The 20,887-nt window shown below is 36.9% G+C and overlaps 2 protein-coding genes across 6 annotated transcripts in view; both read right to left on the bottom strand.

The window, feature by feature from the left end:
- The window catches only part of LOC130570032 (uncharacterized), a 185,139-nt gene that overhangs the window by 25,636 nt on the left and 138,616 nt on the right, over window positions 1-20,887 (bottom strand). The gene's annotated exons all lie outside the window — the stretch shown is intronic.
- Window positions 272-18,652, bottom strand: p2rx1 (purinergic receptor P2X, ligand-gated ion channel, 1). 5 transcript variants are annotated; one of them, XM_057359880.1, is made up of 14 exons: window positions 18,202-18,652; window positions 15,678-15,822; window positions 13,569-13,640; window positions 11,331-11,391; window positions 8,931-9,018; window positions 8,746-8,826; window positions 8,517-8,658; window positions 7,575-7,720; window positions 6,864-6,954; window positions 6,720-6,785; window positions 6,143-6,238; window positions 4,396-4,517; window positions 1,082-1,126; window positions 272-964 (listed from the first exon to the last, which is right to left on the bottom strand). In XM_057359880.1, coding segments are annotated over exons 1-13 (1,488 nt in total). In that variant the 5' UTR covers window positions 18,579-18,652; the 3' UTR covers window positions 272-964; window positions 1,082-1,125. The 5 variants fall into 5 exon arrangements, with proteins under 5 accessions (XP_057215863.1, XP_057215855.1, XP_057215874.1 ...); XM_057359872.1 differs by having other exon boundaries at window positions 11,319-11,391; window positions 18,202-18,651; XM_057359891.1 differs by lacking the exon at window positions 4,396-4,517 and having other exon boundaries at window positions 11,319-11,391; window positions 18,202-18,646.

Below are 20,887 nucleotides of genomic sequence, written 5' to 3'. Positions count from 1 at the left end.
AATCATAAAACGCTCACATACCTGAAGTCTGAATGCTCAGTTATTTGTGTCTGAGTGCCTAATATTGCTGGTTATTTATATTGCATTGATCTGAATGTAACTGAATTTAAAAAGTCTGAATGAGAAAATAGACAAAAACAGCATGGCCTGAGAAAGCACTGAATGCAACTCTTTTGTAAATATGTAACAAAGCATATAAAGATGTTATTTTTTGCATGCTTTTTGTACACACAGACATAATCAAAATCAATAAAGATATCACAAATGATAGTGGCATCTGTTTTTATTATGATTTGATAAAATTGTTCTGAATCCATAAAAATAAACTGCTAACAAAACGTTTGACAATACTCTTTAAAATGGCCCTTAGTACAAAAAAACAATTTTCAACATGTTCAAGATTTTAATAAATAATGTCCTAAAAAAGATTGATCTAACAAACTGACCTCCCATGCGAACAGCAGAAGAGATTTATCCTAAATATATCATAAAATATGCATTTATATATTTACTACAGTTTTCTAGGTATCTCTGCCCAGATGCGTTCTTTCATGTCAATGAAAAGTGTGAATCTGCTAAAACTGTGACACCATTAATATAAATAATAAAACACCTCTTGCATTCCTGTCACAGCTTTGTCTTTTAAATTCTACTTTTGACGATCTAAATATTTATATAAACACCTAACTACAGTAACAACTATCGGCTTAACAGTAACAATTTACATGTTGATATAATGTTTAGAAATGTCCCTTTCCGTAGATCTGTAGATATTTTGTTGTGGAAAACTTTGAAAAACCTTTAAGACCCCTCCCATAAAGAACAATAAGCCTTCCCACACCTCATAATATTGTTTCCCTCTGCAGTTCCAAGTTTCTCGCTAGTGAAATATTCACCCAGTGAAATATTCAATGTTCATTTCAGTGCAGTAGTCATGGCAGCCTCTCTCTCTCTCTCTTCACTCCTGTGCACAAAAAAAGACCTTGAATAATTGCTCAAAGCTGCATTGAATAGTTGTTTATGATGATATACTGTTATTCTACAGGGATATGATGTTTAGGTTATTTGAATAGTGTGTTACCTTTGGTTTCTCTTTTTCTGTCTGTACCGTGGGTAATGTTGGCTTCTGTGGATGGACAAATACACGTCTGAGAACTTGTTCATTTTTACAATGCATTTACTTACAGTCCTGCTCACCATTATTGGCACCCTTGGTAAATATGAGCAAAGAAGGCTGTAAAAATAAATCTACATTGTGTCTCCTTATGATCTTTTATTTAAAAAATATACAATATTCCAACATTTCATTAAAGTAAAACAATTTGAAGTAGGGGGAATATCACAGAGAATTTTTTTTCTCTAATACACCCTGGCCACAATTATTGGTACCCCTAGAAATTCTTATGAGTAAAATACCTCCCAAGTATATTCCCATTGATATTTACATTTTCTTAGCACACCAAGGTGACTAGAAACATGACGTTGTCCAGTTATGACTTCTTGTTGCACAGGAGAATAAATATTAGTAACACAAAGCCCAACCCCCCTTAATCATTTATCACAATGGATAAAACCAAAGAATATAGTTCTGGTGTGCAATATAGTTCTGTTGAGCTACACAAAATACAAAATGGCTTTAAGGAAATAGTTAAAACAATAAACAATGTCATTTCCAACATCAGGGCAATGATCAAGAAGTTTTAATGGACTGGAGATGTTGAAAATCAGCTTGAAACAGGATGTGTGTCTATATAGTCTCAATGCACAACTAGGAGAAGAATTTGAGTGGCCAAAGACTCTTCAAAGAGCACAGATGGAAAATTGCAGTAATCAGTTGAATTTTGGGGTCAGAAAGCATTTAATAAAAATAAAGGAAAACTGAACCTCCATCACCACAAGTTGTTTGGGACACTGTTCAAGAAACAAATCTTCTGCTTTTATGCAAAAATAAACTGCACCATGTTAATCTGCCATACTGGAACTTCAACCAGGACTGGGGTCTATGGCCATATGGAATGAAAAAGAGTTTTTATGGCAGCAATAACACAAGATAGGTTTGGTGCACACAGGGGTAAAAGAATGCCCCATGTCCATCTTCATTGTTGTTAACCTATTTTTATACCAGAGGTTCTGGACATTTTGTTCAGATACATGTCATCATGTTTTATATCAAATACCAACAAGTAAAAAAATCAAAACCTTTTCTTGCTCTGCTAGAAATATTATAATGGGTCGTGGTTAGATCGTCCATCAGCACACTGGTTCAAAATAAACATCAACATCAATAAAAAATGGGTCACTGAACACTAGGGATGGGTATCTTTAAGATTTTATCAATACCGATATCGATACTGCTTATCGATACCGGTACTTATCAACACTGTTATTGATACTACACTCTATAATTTGATGCAAAAACACATGATGTGAAAAGATGTTAAACATTTTAAGTTTCTTTATTACAGCTGAGCTTTAGAACTGCAGTTTAAATGCTTCTGAGCAAACAGAAAATGCCACATAACAAAACGTGTGTGTGTTCCTTAGCATACCACTTACGGCACATAGCATGTGCATAGGAGCACATCATAATGTAATTAAACATATTTACTTTACATCACTATGGTTATTTGGCTGGTAGACCGTATTTCTTTTTTCCTTTCTGGTTTTAGGTCTACATAAATTTAAGTACTATTTTCTAAGCAAGTAATATTTTTTTAATTATATGTACTATTTTTTATAATTTTACTAGCACATTTACTTCAATTTACTAAAGTAAGTAAATATACTCCGTGGCCGAATTATTAAAAACAATGTTATAACTTGTTCTCAAATAAAGGACTTTTATTTTGACGGGTTTCCGCAAAGGGGGTGTTTGACGGAAGCTTCCTCCTTGTGAAACGCGGACGCTGAAAGCTCTTCAAGCGCAACCATGCCACTCTTTCACTCATAAACACGCAAAACAAGCAGATTACAAATACATCGCCGAAATCATATGGCCCTAGATATCACACATATGTCGAGCAAACTTCCTCTAATTCGCCATTTAACACCCGAATACACAGAGATAAAACTGGAGGAATATGGAGGAATGGACTCAGATGACTCTCAACGTAATCTCAAACCTCATCAGACTGAAAAGAAAACACTCAGAGCTGATTTTCTTATAAATTAAGGTTGCGGGGTGAATTAAATACAAGGGTGCCAATAATTGTGGCCAACATATATGGAAGAAAAACATTTTTTTCTCAATGTGCTATTCCCCCCACTTCAAATTGTTTTCCTTCAATGAAATGTTGGAATTTTGTAGATTAATTTAAATAAAAGATTAAAAGGAGAAACAATGCAGATTTATTTTTACAGCCTTCTTTACTCATATTTACCAAGGGTGCCAATAATGGTGAGCAGAACTGTATGCAACAGCTACCAGGTGCCTTATTGCAGAAACTTGCTATCTTAAGTTGTATGTTCAGATCTGATTGTTAAATGGGTCATATGGCGCGAATACAGGTTTTTCTGTGTCTTTGGTGTGTTATAAGTTGCCCATGCATGTATTAGATATGTAAAATTGCAAAAATTAAAGTGTCGGAACAAAAGATGCATTCTATCTAAAAGCGAATGCTCACCCAGACCTGCCTGAAACGCCTCGTGTAACCACACCCCCACAAATTTACGTCATTTCGTGGTATGACTTGACTAAGACCGCCCAAATCTATACGCAAGTAAGATGGGCGTACTTGTAAGTCTCATTGAATGGTCGCCGCCACAGCCATGTCGTGGAGACACTGTGTGTTTCGTTGCGAAAAGAAAGCCTTTTTTTGCCCTTCCAAAAGATGAGACAACTAAAAACGAATGGTTACATTTTATTTACAATACTGTTCCAGAACAGTAAAATCTGAATATTCAAGTGTGTGCAGCGCATTTCACAGATGATGGCTTCATGAACCTGGGAGAGATCAAGGCCGGCTGTGCACGAAAGCTTTTGTTAAAAAGTGGGGCAATTCCAACCATTACAACTTCGCAAGGACAGTCTGGTGCTTCAGATTCGCAGCCTGTAAGTATATTTTCATTGTAAAAGACTTCGTTACAGACTAACGCGAGTTGAGTTTGACGTGTGTTTGTAGCGCATGTTGTTTCTTTGTGTGATCTGCAAATGCAGACACGCACGCAACGTGAAAAAAGACAACATAAGTCCTAATAATCAGTAATTATGTTCCAACCAGAGGCAACAAATGTCGTGTTTATAATGGGGTTTATTGTCTTTGTTGAGTCGCGACGAGACATGGCGTAACACTGGTTGATCACTAATGGCAAATCTTTATTACGTCGTATATAAAAGGTAAAACAGTTAGCTATAGTTTTTAACTATTTAACGTAATATATTTTTAAAAACCTTACCAATTTTTTACACCCTGCTCAAGTCGCGCTGGCAAAGTTGATGTATCGGCTTGATCATCTTCATTTTCCGGATCAGATTCGGGCTCGAATTGATAAGGAAAGTACCGATGACATTTTATCACCTGCTTGGGAAACATGATGTTACGAATATGGTAAGAGGCGTTACATTTCCGTCACACACTTGCAGTATTCGACCAATCACTACGCACTGGTTAACTGACCAATCATAGCACACCTCACTTTTCAGAGCGATGAGCTTTGTAAAAAATCTGCACGTTTCAGAGTGGCGGGGCAAAGAGGAGGTACAAACATGTACGGTATGTGGAAAACACAGCGTTTTTAACCTAAAATCGTGTATACACAATGCATTACATCTAAAACAAACAATAATCGTTTTAGCCGTGTCATTTGACCCCTTTAAATGTTCTAAATGGGTTCCAAATTAAAACGACCACAGTTAGTAAACGAATAAGAGCGGATCCTGAGTTAGGTTGTTTCTGTAGTAGTTACTATGGTTTATTTTACACTCATGACAAGCTGACCCTACTATCCCACTTTGTTTTAATGTTTTGAAATATTGATTCAGTTTTGTTTTTATTTATTGTCTTTATGGATAGTCTTGATCTAAAACCTATTTTTTTTATTCTTTAACTGGGAGCTTCAGAGTCTATAGCATCAACGTTCTATATACTATATAATACTTAAGTCATCCACGGCTGTTTGAGGCACAATAAACCATCAAATAAACATTTTGTTTGACACCTGCGTGTTACCTCCCTCTCCCTCTCCCTCTCCCTCTCCCTCTCTCTCTCTCTCTCTCTCTCTCTCTCTCTCTTCTCTTTACCAGCCCCAGTGCCACCCCCCCCTTTTTTTTAAGTGACATAATCAATGTTTTTCTTCCTTAGAGAGCTGCCAAGCTGAAGTCCCGCAGGTTAAGATTTGCGCTCACTTTCTCTGTAAAAAAAAAACAAGTTTGATCGACATGCTGCGTGGCTACAGTAACTATCACTGCAGAGATATCTATAGGAAACTGTTGTTTCATGGACGTCAATGTATACGTCTATTGAATTGCGTACGTCCCACATTTATACAACTCAAAGGTAAGATATTTTCCCTCCCACACACTGACTCTGTTAAAGTGAGATGTTCTTGATAAACCATTTGAATTTTATGTAAATTCTGATTAGTGCCGAGCTGAAGATGTTTCCATACTGACACTTTGGGAATGCAGCTTTATGTAAATATTTGGGAATAATATTACATCTGTTACTGATCACTAAAGTTCCTTGTGTTGGTGTTTAACAACGTGTCTCTGCTGCCACCTTGTGGAATTTAAAGCACAGTATGATTTATCTCTCAACAGCTCTTCCAAATGTGAACTTTAGTAGAAGAGCATACCTATGGTAGTCAGCATCATCATCATAAGGTCAATATGAGGTCTATGTAAATATAATATTGATAACACAATAGTAATATTGCTTGCTACCAAAAAGGTTGCATTTGTAAACATTAGTTAACTATAAAATTAACAGTATTTATTCATTTTAGTAGTTAATTGTTCATTTCAAAATTTACTAATATTTTTTTTCATCAAAAGCTGTTGAATTTAGTTAACAAAACTGTTTATCAACAAATATTATTAAATGCTGTAAAGATGTCTCACTGTTGTTCGCATTAATGCATTATTGTTAATGCAAGGTGTTACTATAATACTGTATGTGATTTTTTTCCAAAAATCAACACTCACCTCTTCCTTGATTTCTGTATGCTTATATTTCATGTTTTTGTAGAAATCTCTTTTTGGAAGTAAATGTAGAAGGAGCACATCACACACAACAGTTGCCTTTAAACAAATCACAACAAATATTTTTAAAATATCATAAAATTGGACAGCTTTGAAAGAATTTAGTAAGGAGCTTTTTATCTACCCTTTTTAAAGGAATAGTTCACTTTAGAATTAAATGTTATGCTTATTTACTCACCATCATGTCATCCAAGACGTCCATGTCTTTATTTCTTCTGTAGAAACTAATCCAAGGTTGTTGGGGAAATAAAGACATGGACGTCTTGGGTGACGTGAGGGTGAGTAAATAAGCATAACATTTTAATTCTAAAGTGAACAATTCCTTTAACAATGTTTTAACTGTCTACAACTAAAATTATATTATATTTGATCTTGAGATAAGAGGTGATCACTAAATGTGAATTATAGCAAGGAACTTAACTTACTATTGTTTGAATAGCCTATATTAATAAATATTCATTACATGTAAAAATCCAATAATGTATTATATTTATTGATTTTGGAAAAAGGTTTCACTCACCACTCCAAAGATTCCTACACCTGAGCCAATGGCCGTCAGCGTTGGAATGATATCAAATTTTCCTGCCTGCAAAAAAATTGAATCAGCTGTAAAAGTGGGTATGTGAATGTTCTGCAATATGTAACTATAGGGAAATCCATTTACCCGTCCATGAACAACAATGTTTATCCGTACACCAAACACCTTCATTAATGTTCTCTTCTCCACATTATTCTCCAAATAATGTTTACCATATCTGAAACCATCCATATTATATAACAATAGTCAATTTAGATCTTTATAAATATTTAGTTCTAATACAGTACAGACATTTTGACTTTTTCTCAGTTAAAGTTCCCATGTGTCATTTTTTTGTAGGATCTATTTACAGAAATGCAATATAATATACATAACTGTGTCTTCAGAGGTGTAAAAGGACATTACATAATGAAGCGTTATGTTTTTGTTACCTCTCTACATACACCACGGGTCCCTTTACATGGAATTAACCATGTTGTTTCTACAGTAGCCCTAAACGGACAAACTGCTCTACAGAGTGCGTTTCGTAAATACGTTATCTCCTTGTGAAAATGTGATGACATCTTAGTCCTGTGCAGCCAACATAGGGCTTTGAAAGGGAGTGGTGGAGTGAGCCGTTGGTTGCAATTGGCAACCTCACCGCTAGATGTCGCTAAATTTCAACAATGGACCTTTAAGCTCAGACAACGGTAATTGACAAATTATTTTCCATTATACAATGAGGTGTAATCTGTGTATAACAGTGTGTGTCTCTTTAACAGTTAATCCTGGACATTTTGATTCAAAACTTATTGACTGAACTGTTAAAGGTCATCATTTTTGGACAGTCTCACCCACCTAAAATTGTATCCCAGTGATGCTTTCAACTCTTTATCATTTTTCCCAGTTCCGTAGAGACCAAAGAATTCATATTCTGGTTTGCAGTGTCTGATATTGAAGTCCAGATTGCAATCCCACTCAATGAGTATTCCTATAGAGCCACCCTACCAGGTTACAAAGTATATGAGATGAGCATTTTAACAGTCACATGAACTATAATTAACTTGTAAATCTTAATAAATATAATGGAAAGTATTTATTTTATTTAATTAGATTTTTTTCTGGGAAGAAATATAAGGGACGTGCTTGCATATTCCCTGCAAGCAGTGTTGCCACGTTGTTTTTTATTCAGCGAGTTAAAAGTACGATTTCTTTCTTTATTAACGGCCATTTTTAAAGAAAGATTTAGTTATTCATTAAAAAAACTGTGTGTTTATAATAATTTCTATACAGTGATTTTGAAAAAGATTTGGCAACCCTGCCTGTAAGCTTTAATTCAAACTATTTTGATGGCCTTCCTGATTGAAAGATGTTTTGGTTAGGGTTTCGGGTGTGGATAGGGGTTTTCGACAAAAATATCGTTCTGTAACAATGTATTATTTTAGAATAGCATTCCGGTTTGTACTACTTGCTATTGTCTGAATGAACACATTTTGCTATTTGTGTGCACGTGTGAGTGGGAATTTAAACAAGAGAACTTGTTTCTTCATGTGCACCAGCGAGAGTCACAGTGAACTTTCATTACAACCCACTTTTGGTCCTCACTAAATAAAAAGACTCATAATTCGGTCAAATACTGTGTTGCTTTAAATCTTTAAATGCTCTAAGTGTCTTGCCCATGTTTGTGTGATTATTAGGTAATACAAACCCGCGTGTGCATGTGTGTGTGTAGCAAATGTGTGACCAAAAGTGTGAGTATCGGGGTGTGTGTATACATATAATGACAAAGAGAAAACATACCAAACGAGCTATGTCTGAGTAATTAAAACCGGAAAGCTCAACGATATCTCTAAGCCTGAAGATAGGACACAGTGGATCTTTAGTGGGATGATATTGACAGCGATTGAGGTACGCCTGATCCACACCTTCCACCAGGTTACTCCTAGACAGAGACAAATAGGCTGAGAGGAAATGTATACTTACTGCTGTGAGAGAATTTACTGTGTGTAGTTAGGAGGAAACCTTTTACCTGACTACTTGAAACTGGCGAAAAGTGATGGAGTTTTTGATGAACAGTGTGAAGTTTTCTGCTGCCTCCAATACTGGAGGTCTAGGGAACAAAAAAGAGGGAAATGTCTTGTTGCAGGTACGATGAAGGGTCTCTGGGAAGCCAGTTCTATTGTAATTCAACAATAATAAAAGAGAAATCCGTACTCTGGTATTACACGGTCATCTTCAATAGGACACCAGGAGTAGATCTCGCAAGTTTTGGTGCTGTTCACACACTTGCCCGTCATGAACCCTACGAGAGAAGAGACGGAAATGCAGTAAGGGGAGATATAAGAGGTCAGAAGTGTATTAGGGAGTGAACTGAAGAGAAGGCATAAAGCTGAATCAAAACAACAACATTGAAAATCCTTGTCACGTGCGTTAGAAGGAACAGAGACAGGCAAACACACACACACAAACAATGTTAATTATTAACAAAAAAGAGAAAGTTTTGTAAATTCATTTTTCTGTAAATAATTTTGTTAATTTGAAAATTTAAGTAATTTTGTATCCATTTTTAGAACATGTAATTAAAAAAGGAATTTACATAGAATCATCAGTGTCACACTGTGAACATTGAAAGTTAACATGGAAGCAGATTATGTCTATTTGTGCAAGTGACACTTCTTGTATCTTCCATTCCGAAAGTCTGCTAATAACAGCGAGCATGAACAGTGAACATCAAAAGACTAATTCACACTGATCCATTAAATGCCAACAAACGTGTTTGTTGGATCAATGTGAAACCCCTGTTGGCGTTTGTTGGATCAGTGTGAATAAGCCTCAATGGCTTTGGTGTTTCAAATGGATGAGCCTGACTGATTTCTTCATGTCTTTGTCTGTAATGTAAGTCCAATTTTTCTATGGGCAAAAGTGATGTCTTCGCTTTTTATTCAATATTCATATTTCCTGATATGCCAAACATGTTTATCCAACAAATTCCCTAAAGGTTTAGGACCAGGTTTACTAAACATAGCGTGAGAGCGCAAAAAAAAAGCACAGATGGGAGTGGAAATTTCTGCTGATGATTTATCGAAAAGGCGCACATTAAAAAACAGGCAATATCTCATTCTCATTATAGAGCAAGGTTTAAGACAAGCTTTTTGGTCGTTAAATAAAGCTGCAAATATCAGTACAATGATGAGCGCAAACATTAGTAAATCACGTTACGTGATTAATTTAAATACTCTCCTTCCATAAAGTTTGCATCTGAAGAGGAAACTCCTACAAATGCACATGCCTTTTCAGCGCTAATTTTCACTGTGTGTCTTTGCCAACTGCCGTTTTTTACGCCGCCGCACGCAGTTAGTAAATCTGGCTGTTATAGTGTTTTGTTAATTTGTATCATGCTCCTCATATTTAATATAACTTGAGGGGGCATGAAGAGCAAATACTGTACAAATGTTCCCCTCGGCATCACTTTTGGCTACTACTGTGCATACAGTATTTTTTACACTGAACTTGTTTTGGTAATAGCCTAGTTTGTATATAGAAGTAGCATACAGTACAACTATTACAATCACCATAGTGACAGTAAATTAAATCAAGTACAGAAATATAAGGCACAAAATTAACAATAAATGAACAATTAAAAAACATTTGAGGAAATGCTCCCATATGCTGCTGTATACAGAATAAAGCATTCTTTAGATTGTTCGTGCCATGACAGTACACTTTGAATTACTGTAAAGTGAGATGGTAATGTTTACTTAGATTTGTATTCCTGAAGTAACCAGGTAAACAGATCTACAGTAGTCAATATTTAAGTACTGTATTTGTGACCTCTCAACGAGCTCAGGCCTTTAGTCAATAATGCACTATTCCAATAATGTAACATTGTATTTCTATAGTTGGTTTGTTGATTAGGTTTACTAGTCTACGACAACCATAATTCTAACACAAATATAAGGAAGCAAAAAGATTTGTTTGACGTCACATGAGTTTAACATGTTTAGGTTTGAGTAGTAATTCAATAATGTTGTTTACCTCCTGCATGTGAGTGAATGGCAAACTAAATATTTGAATAGCCTGTGTATGGGAACATTTTTGCCTTGATTCAAATTGCACTGGGTGTTTAAAAAAATCAATTTTGCAACAAATATGTAATGGGTTGTTTTGTGAATAGGCTAATGTGAACTATGCAGTTCATGCCCTCGTGCTCCCTGTTATCTTATATAGCAGATAAGAGCCTCGTGGGTCTCTGGGAATGAAAGACATTAGACAGCACATGGAAAAAGATTTATCAGGCATGAAGAAATTTGAGATTAAAGTGTTAGAATACACAAGCATGTCATGAATGTTAGTGACTTACAGAGACTGCAACACGATTGAGGTGGAGGTTGCCCAAAGAGTGAAAAACAGTTTTAAATCTTACATAACTTGATTCATTTGCCAGTCAAATCTATTAAGATTAGAAGATATTATATTATGTTGATGAAAAGATTAAAGAATGATTCAGTTCCTCTGCCCCAGGCTGCTGTTAGTGCTGTGATGTTAGTCCACACCGTGGTGCTGGTGCCTTCTGTCGGAACAAATAAATGGTTCAAACTTTACCATTTCCCGTACGTTTGTATTTGCCCACATCACAGTCTGCGTCCGAGTTGCACGTGTTCTTCCCATCTGACACCTGCAACATACATACAGCATGTTTTATTATTATATACCATAATAGCTATTAGTGATTGTTAAAGCCTACATTTGCTTATTTGCGGAGACAATATGAAAATTTGGCATCTAAATGACTGATGCAAAGAGCACAGCGCACTATTAACAGAAGGACCACAAAACCCTGTTCTAAGAGTCATTTGTTTAAACAAAAACGAGGGATTAAAGGAAGGAAACAGAGAAGAGGTGGTAGATACGATCAAGGGAAGCTTCTGGTGATGTACACTCAAAAAATGATTTGTTGAATTTACTTTAAAAAGCTGCGTCAAGTGGTTCCACACAACAATATTAAGTAATTTGAACAAATAACACTTTAGTTGTATGAACAAAAAAATAAAGTAATGTTGACAAAACTTTTTTGAGTAAATCCAAACCATTCCGATTGTACCAGTAATTTTAAGTTAAGTAAACTCAATATTTATCCTTCTCAATGGTACTTTTTGTTGTCATACATAAATTATATACAGACTTGCTGCATGTAAGTCAAAACACAATGAGCAAATCAGATGAGAGTCATCTCAATACTGGCATTAGCACAGTTAATGCTCATTGAATGATGCAATAGACATCATGGGCGCGCATAAACCTCTCACAGCCTAAGCATATGTACCACTCTTCAAAACAATGGCAACCCTAAAACAAAAAAATACAACAAACTCTTTTAAACCTCAAAGATTAATGAACATTAAGCACAAAAAAGTATTTTTTCTTTACTGAAAAACACTTAAAATAACACAAAATTTAGAAATGTACTGCCTAAATGCAGTCTTACGCAAACTGGGAACTGAAAATCCCCCTTAACCAGTCATGTTGAATTAACTTGTTTATATTAAGTAAACTCAACAATAGGTCCAATATTATAGATTTTTGCATTCTACTCAGCAATGTTAATTTGACCAATCAAACACTTGTTAAGTAAAGCTGACAGATCTACATTTTTTGTATAAATTACATAGTTAACTTACGGTAATGCAGTTACTTGCATTCTTTATGGATGGGTTAAGTAAAACTAACTTTTTGAGTGTATAGAAACAGCTTTCATACCTCTGTTTCACGGTAAAAAAGATCGTGTTATCTATCTGTGATTACATACTGGGAACCTTTGACTAAATGGCACCAGGTCTGATCCTAAAATACAGATTTTTTTGTCTGAGATCTGCCCACTTAGACAGGAAGTGACTGTATGATTGACATGTAATGTGATCAGTCACAGTGCATTTAGGTTTTTTTTTGTATAACCAGAAACAAGTCATATTCCAATAATTAACTGATATTAAAAATATGCTGTACATAAGCACCAAAAAATGATTTTATGGTGCGAGTCTTGCAGAATATGCATCTGCTAATGGATATCTAGTTTAAGTGATAGTTCACCATTTACTCACCTTCTTGTAATTACAAACCTGTGTGGCTTTCTTTCTTCTGCAGAACACAAAAGATGATGTTCGGAAAAATGTTAGCAACCGAACAACAGTGGTACTCATTCACTTCTATTAAATGAATGCAAAACCCATGTTTTCCAACTTTTTTCAAAATATCCTCTTTTGTGTTCTGCAGAAGAAAGAAAACCATACAGGTTTGTAATGACAAGAGGGTGACTAAATTGTGACAGAATTTTCATTTTTGGGTGAACTATCCCTTTAACTTGCTATTAAACAACACCCTTGAACAGCTTATGCTATACCTTAAACTAAACTTTGGCAAATCTAGATTAGTTTCTTCTCAAAAGCACTCTTTGTATTGACCTTGTGCTTTGTATTATGAGTTTGTTTCCAAGTGGACTAATAAAAATGATCTTTCTGTGTGCCCTTTCCTGTTTTTAAGCCAATGCAAATCAGACTGTGGGCATTTTGTGGGCTTGTCATCTGATCCTAATTCCTACATTTAAACATGCAGGCTAAATCCATACTGCGCGTACTAACAGGCCAGCAGCCGCAAACTGTCATTTAATGATGAACATTACAAATGGGACATGGATAATAAAGAGAAACTAGACTGTGAAATGGTTCAACTGAAAGCAGTAAAACGAAAGAACAATATGGTCCGGACTCAGGATATGAGTGAAGAAAAAACCCAGGCGTGTCATGATTATGAAAGATCCTGGAGATGAATATCTGAGAGAGAGAGATGCTTATTCACCTCAGGACACTTGCCCTGTGTTTGTCCCACAGTATCAATGAAATTTGTCATCACAACGAAAGACGCATCACCCTAGAAAGCAAAACAGAAGGGAGATTAAATATTGGGCGTTTGGGGTAATATATACACACAAGGCAACATGCAGTGGGATACAGACTTAAAATTTACATTCTCTCTCTTTGGTAAAACATTGGTTGCATGAGAAATTAAGTGTTTGAAACTGACTGTGCACGTATGCGTAACATGATAAATGTTCATGAGAAATCTTCCAAGTCTAATACTGAAAGTGTACGCAGATGGGTTGGTCTGAATCTGTTCATCTTCAGCGTCAGTGCAGTAAAATCCTTTTAAGTAATGTGTTTATGTACAGGTTTCCAACATGTGCATGGTTAAAAACTGACTCTTCTGGTAATATTGCACAAATATCAAATGTATCATTGTATCTTAGGTATCAGTGGTATTATGATGTTTACCAATAGATACTTTATTACCGATAGATCCTGTATTACTTAGTTTTTTAGTTTCTTGCATTTTGCTTTAATGACAGCAGCACACAGGCTGACACAGATGAACGTTTACATTACGTTTACATACATGTTAGCCCATACAGTAGCTTACATGTTGAGAGTAATTCAAAGAGCATCTTATGTGCGTCTATAGCAACAGTACAAGAACTTAAATGCACAATGTCACACAATAATTAGTACTTGGTTGGTGACATATTGTATGTTGTCAAAATGTAAATTTCTTATATTTCTACAGTAGGTTTTTAATGTAGTCCCTACAAAATACAGTTATATACCTTCTCAGGGAGTGAACAATACTTGTTGATGCAAAGAACAGTTTTAGCAGTTTGTTTTATGGATAATATTTGATCGTATCATGTAGCTCCAAGATGGCCACTCCTTTGTTTGCTAAGTATACTGTACAGATCTTCTCTGTCAACAGTCTGTTTCTCAGAACTGGTTTCTAAATGTTGCTGCTGACTGTTAGCATAAAGTAAATGATGCCGTCAGGCATTTCAATTTATTTACTTCAAATACTTCAGCATCTCCTACTGTGTATATTAGATGATGGATGTATTTTTCATTTGGAAAATGCTAAACTTTGTTTGGAATGCTAAATGCTGAAACAATTTCTCTTTCCACTGATTATTTAAAGCACATGTTTACTTGCATTAGAAATATAAAGACGTGTCTAAGCTGTAGCGAAAACAACCTGATGGTTCGTGACTGAAGATGTTTACACAGTATGAGTAACCTTATCTGTGACGAAAAACGATCCACTCTGGCTTCTATATTAGCCTGAGTTTATACTCATTTACATTTAGCCTACATTTACATTTATGCATTTGGCAGACGCTTTTATCCAAAGCGACTTACATTGCATTATACTACACATTTAGTTTCTAAGTATGTGCTCAGGAACTCAGGATGGAAGCCTTGATTTACTAGATTGATTAGATCTGTGTTAAAATATAGTATAGTCCCTAGTGAGAAATAAATATACTAAAATGTTTTTGAAATACATTTATTTCATGCTAAGTATACTGCAAATCCATTTACATCTTATACTTAATGAAAAAACACTGCGATTGTATTTGTGGTATACTAAATTGGTATACTTAAAGTCTGCTAAATTGGAACAACTAATTTTGTACTTAATATACTTTAATTGTGCAGAAATAGTGCTGTAGTCCAACTAAAGATACATTTAAGTGTATTTGATTGTGCTAAAGTGGAACTATTGCAAGTATGCTGCAGGTACACTTTAAATATCTTGCATTGAAAGATTGATTTTATTTTAAAAATCATAAAATCCTTATCAAAAGTGACATTAGAACACATTTTTATTCAAACACATGCTTAATATGAAGAAATGTGCATTGTGTATAAATAGTTCTCCAAATAACGTTTAATAATAATTTTATATCAGTAAGTCATGTCAGTAAATATGTTAAACTATACTTAGCATGAAATAAATGCATTTTAAATTAATTGTTTTTTTTTACTATGGGTATATTAGTTATTTCTGGTATTTGTATCTAAATCTGGGCCACTATTTTTAAAATGTTTGTTTCTTTATTCCAAATGATGAAAAATAACCCACCTGTTCTGGAAAAACATAATCTGCTACATCCCAGATCCTCTCATCTCCACTGATATTCGTGAAAGCCAGTCCCTTCATCTTTGTTAATATAGAGCCCATGGCAACATCCACTATCTGGTAGCCTTTCTCATACATGAACACCCACCTAGAAAAGTAAGAATGTAATCTGTTAACATTGTTGATCTGCTATAATCAAGATACAGTGCAGATTGTACATTGCAAATGATGCAAAGCTGCTGTACAGAAAATACATTGTGAAACAAACAGTATATAGTAATAATAATAGAAATAAAATAAATGATGATGTAATTGCAGAGATAATTTAGTTGTATTTTAACAACAATATAGAAACATCCGTCATTTATATAATCTCAATTTTTTATTGTTACTGTGACTGTATTCTGTAAAGCCATGTCATATGTTCTAGTCAGGAATAGGTGTATAGGTGTAACACTTTGTCAATATTGAGCTTCTGTCAACATTAGTGATTGTGATTAGTAAATCAACAACCGATTATAGTGGATATTGTATGTGTAGGCTTTTGTGTATTGTCAGTCACTTGTTCCTGTAACTGTCACCAAAAACTTGTAAATAAAAATGAATTGACAATAACAGTCCACAATACATTTTCATCTTGTGAAGAATGCTGCCACAGTATACTGTAAAAAAATCCCCTAATTTCTGTAATTCTGTTATTATGTACAGATTTTCCAATTTTCCACAGAATTTTACTGTTTTTTACAGGATTTTTTAATATATTTTTGAAATGCATCAAAAAATGTAAAATTACAGAAAAAGACAGAAAATTTACAAGAAAACCGGAGAGAAATGTAATTTTACAGTTTATTTATGGCGCCCCAGCTGCCAGAAAATTTCTGTTTTTTAACAAGATTTTTTTTTACAGTTTAATTTTGAAATAGGGTCAAAAATTTTACAATAAAAAAGACAACAAATTTACAGGAAAAACGGGGAAAACAATTTAATCCTTATATGCTGTAATTTTACAGGGGAAAAAAAATATATTTCTGTATATGTTTCTCCAGCTTACAGAATTTTTTTTTTTTTTTACAGATTTTACTTTACAGTTCACTTAATAGAGGTGTCCACATAATTTAATCATGTTAACATTATACAATTTGAGTGAAAAGTTCATTTGCTTATCATTTAAACCGGCACAACAGATGGAAAATGCTCACAAGGCTGTCTCTTATAGTTTGTATTTCAGCAATCTACTGTGTCACATAAAATAGGATGAAGCAATAAGACTTGGCTTCATGCCTTCTAGCACGACACCACAAAAGTTTCTTTTCCGTTTGAAGCATGACTCTCAACCTTATCTTCTAACACAACCAAAGTTGAGCTACTGTTCCAGATAGGCCACACTATCATAAGTAATGCTCCAAGACAATGTGTTTATTGATTTGATCAATTTGCACAGTTTCATTCCGCTGCCAGATTACATTCTCGTATGATGCCTATTTAGATATATAACAGAAGCTACAAGCTTTAAAAGACTTTTGTTTCTAATGCGTCATTTAATTTTAGCTTTGAATTCCCAAACATATTCCTCTGTGTGCGTCTTGTAAATTGTACTGTCGTCTGTGTTTCATTTACTAAAGGGTGGTCTGGAATAAGTTCCATCTGGTTTCACATGGCTGACTGTCTCTGATCGAACAGCTGCTGCTGTTTGAGGCTAAATACCAGAAAAGGACAAAGCAGCCCAATAAAACAATTGTCAACTTGAGGCTCAAGGTTCATTCATTTATAAAGTACTGTATGTATTCATTTGTTATACTGAACTCTTAAAAATAAATGTGCATAATAGGTTCTTCACAGCGATGCCATAGAATTGGTTCCACAAAGAACCATTCAGTCAAAGGTTCTTTGAAGAACCACCTGTTTCTTACCTTTTTAGAATCTGAGAATCTGAGAAACATAGAACCTTTTGTGAAACAGAAAGGTTCTTCTGATGTTAAAGGTTCTTTATGGAACCAAAAAAGGTTCTTCTATGGCATCATAAAGCATTATTGCAAAATCTGAAAGAATCTGAAAAAGGTAATTGAATACCTATCCACTTTGTATGGGGGGTCCTTTGTATGGGTATGGTTTTGTTTTCTCCTAATATGGTGACCATCCCAGGTTTCAGTTTCAAGTCATCTCTAAAATTTAGCTTGAAATACATTTGTCACCTACATAACACTAGTTTCTCAACAGATTGCACAACACAGGTTTGTACTACTTCACAGGAATTGGTCCCTTTGCCTGAACTTGATTGTAGTAAATGTTAACATCTGTCAAACCCCTGTCTGTATTGTAGTTTGAATAAGAAATGCAGTAAGTTAGAGTAAATGCCAAACTCATTGAAATCAACACTTAACAATTTGTATTTTATGCCCAAGTTATTGTTTACATAATTTACATTTTTCTGCTCTTGTTTAAACATGCGCTTACATGCATGTTTCAGTTACTTGTGCACTTTTGTTTTACTTTCTGAATTTTATAAGACAAAAAAGAAAAATCTTACCCTATGATGTAGGCTAAAACACCCATCTGGATGATTCTACACACAATCCCAACTCTTCTGTTTTTGACCAGAACCTGACGAGGAGTCTCATATTCAAAAAAGAAGTCTGATATTGCGTGTTTTATCATGTTCCTCATTTGTCCCACAAAGGTGTACAATAATATAATGTATCTCCTGGTTTTTGTCTGTTTTTCTTCGCGGTGTTCTTGAAGACTGAAAAGATGTTCTGGTAGACACTGGTGAGCTGTTAAATAAGTGCCGATTGCAGACTTCCTCTCTCTCTCTCTCTCTCTCTCTCTCTCTCTCTCTCTCTCGCTCTCTCTCTCTGTTTCTCCTCTAAACAAAACACATTTCAAAATCAACCTCGCATTTTGCATTAGCTCTATCCCTTCTTCCTTTAGTGGCTGTAATACAAATTCATGTGCATACAGGAAGACTTCTTAAAGTTGGAGCAACAACTCTGAGTCCAATTGCAAATAAAGGCTTAGTGTCCATGTAAACATCCCCTCCCTCCTGCTTATCAAACACTTGTCTGTCACTGCCTTCCTGAATGACTGCTGAAATAAAACCTAGGATTGTCTCTGTGTCTTATGTACCTTTTGTTTCACTGCTCTTCTCTTGGTGTTTTCATACAGTCATGTAAAACGTGGTGTTTTCTTTTGGTAACCCTAATTTGGAATACCCTAATAACTCCTTTGGTTAGCTGTGCTTTAGCTTAATACACTGTAGGCCTGTACAGTTTCATAATACTTATCATATGTCATTGTCTGCTACTGGACATCAAACTAACCACAAGACATCAAACCAACCTTTGAATTATCTGCCAAAATACAACTTGATTGACTACAGTGATGTAATCTTGATGAATGTGTGGAATATCATTTGACAAAGAAGATCAAAGATAATAGCTGACAAACATCCTCATAAATGTGCCTGTAGCATAGTTTGTAATGCAGACAAGTTTTTTCTTGTTCCCCTTCAGTCGGTCTCTCGACGTTGTGTTGGGGTTTGGGGTTTGATCTAGAGAACCTATCATCTCCGAGAGGAATTTTAAATGAATGGCACACGCACGCCAGTCCCCGCCCCGTATATACGGGTATGAAAGGGAGGTGGCGGCGGCCATTCACTCATCTTTCGTTCTTCGGAACCTGCATGACGGTACATGTCAAGCGATTCTTCTCTCCGAGAATTCTCCTTACAGACTGCTGGATTCACGACGTGAAGAAGCGGATTTCTCCCTCTCGGTAGCGGACTTCCCCTGGGCGTCTCGGCAGCGAGCTGCAGATATTTCTAAAAGAGCAAATTTCCTCTCACAGTCTGCGCTGCCTTCGGGCATGTGTCGCAGCTGTGTTCTTGGGTATGACAGACTCATTCCCGAGTCCGACGGGCACGACACCTGTATTGCATGTTGGGGTTCCAGCATGCAGTGGCAGGACTCGTCGATTAAGGTGTTGCGGTCACGGTTGGCTACGATCTCTGGAATGTAGCCGCAAACCCGTCTGCTTCCCGAGCGTCGACTGCCTCTTCGGCGAGGTCGACTGTTTCGGCGAGCGGCGGGGGTGATTGGGGATTCCCATGGATGTCACTCTGACAATTTCGGCTCGCGGACCATCCGTGCCCCGGCACGCTCACCTGGCTTGTCCCCGATGGGCAGCGGTGTACCGTCCCATAGTGGGCAGACTCAACAACGGGATGGGGACGAACTTTCTGTCATAACGTCAGACAGCTACATCCTGGCATCGGATGCGGAGATCCCTTGGAGCTCCCGCTTCCGGGCGGTCGAGCCCAAGATGAGGCGATGCAAAGATGATGGTCGTGCTTGGTTGTAGTGGCCCCGCCCTCCCCGGAACGCTCGCGGCTGACCTGGAGGAGAATGCGCAGCTCACAAAGACGTGGAATATGCCGTTCGCGGCGTTCCCGTCTGACGGGCTCAGGAGCTGTTAATTCCCTGGACGGTGGTGCAGCTAAGGGACATGTCAATGTCCTCCAGGTGGAATGTGCAGTTGCGGTGCACTGCAGACGCCGCCTCTTGGAGGGGTCGACCAAGGCTCCCTTCCAGGGCATGTAAGCTCTTTGACACTCGTGTCGAAGACTTACGATGCTGTGGGTTAAACTGCTTCTGCCCTCCACGCTATGGCGGTCTGTCAGGTTCATAATACTATGGCGACCCATTGGGTCATAAGTCAAAGCGTTAGGATCTGGTTGATAGGAAGGCCAACCTGGCTGTGCACCGCCACCGGCCTCGCGCGACGAAGGTCATGGTGGGTGCTCTAGGTCGGACGATGTCCATGATAGTGGTCCAAGGGAGAAATCTGTGGCTCAACCTTGCGTAGTGACGCTCGAAGGCTCGCCTTCTAGATGCGCCCATCTCGCAAGCGGGGCTGTGTGGTGACACTGTGGAGGTTCTCCATGGTGAAGAAGCAGACTGCTCCACCGTGACCCGGCCACCTGTCGGTCGTAGAGGTCCCGAGCGCAGCCTGCCCCCCCAGCAGCCCCGCCCCCCCGTGGTGGCCCCTCTGGTATTGAGGCCCTCCAGGCAACGGCCCGCTAGAGATGCAGAGCCCCGTGGGAGGGAGCTTCTACCCCATTGGGGACCCGCCTAGGAGACAGAGCGGCCCTGACGGGATGAGCCAGGGGGATTGAGAGTACAGCGGGCGACCCCCCCCCCGGCCAGGTCATCGCCAGT

Source organism: Triplophysa rosa, linkage group LG2, assembly GCF_024868665.1.
Source record: "Triplophysa rosa linkage group LG2, Trosa_1v2, whole genome shotgun sequence".
Lineage (NCBI taxonomy): Eukaryota > Metazoa > Chordata > Actinopteri > Cypriniformes > Nemacheilidae > Triplophysa > Triplophysa rosa.
The sequence above is the reverse complement of the archived record's forward strand: the minus strand, read 5'-3'. Positions and strand labels throughout refer to the sequence as shown.

Bases quoted from the DNA above. Each gene is read 5' to 3' on its own strand.
- p2rx1 (XM_057359872.1), bottom strand. From the start codon at position 18,578: ATGCAAAATGCGAGGTTGATTTTGAAATGTGTTTTGTTTAGAGGAGAA. The intron at 9,019-11,318 runs GTAAAGTTTGAA...CTTCTCTCGTAG, and splicing joins ATACAAACGTACGGGAAATG to GGTTCATGACGGGCAAGTGT. The intron at 6,239-6,719 runs GTGAGTGAAACC...ATTTGTTTAAAG, and splicing joins GTGTAGGAATCTTTGGAGTG to GCAACTGTTGTGTGTGATGT.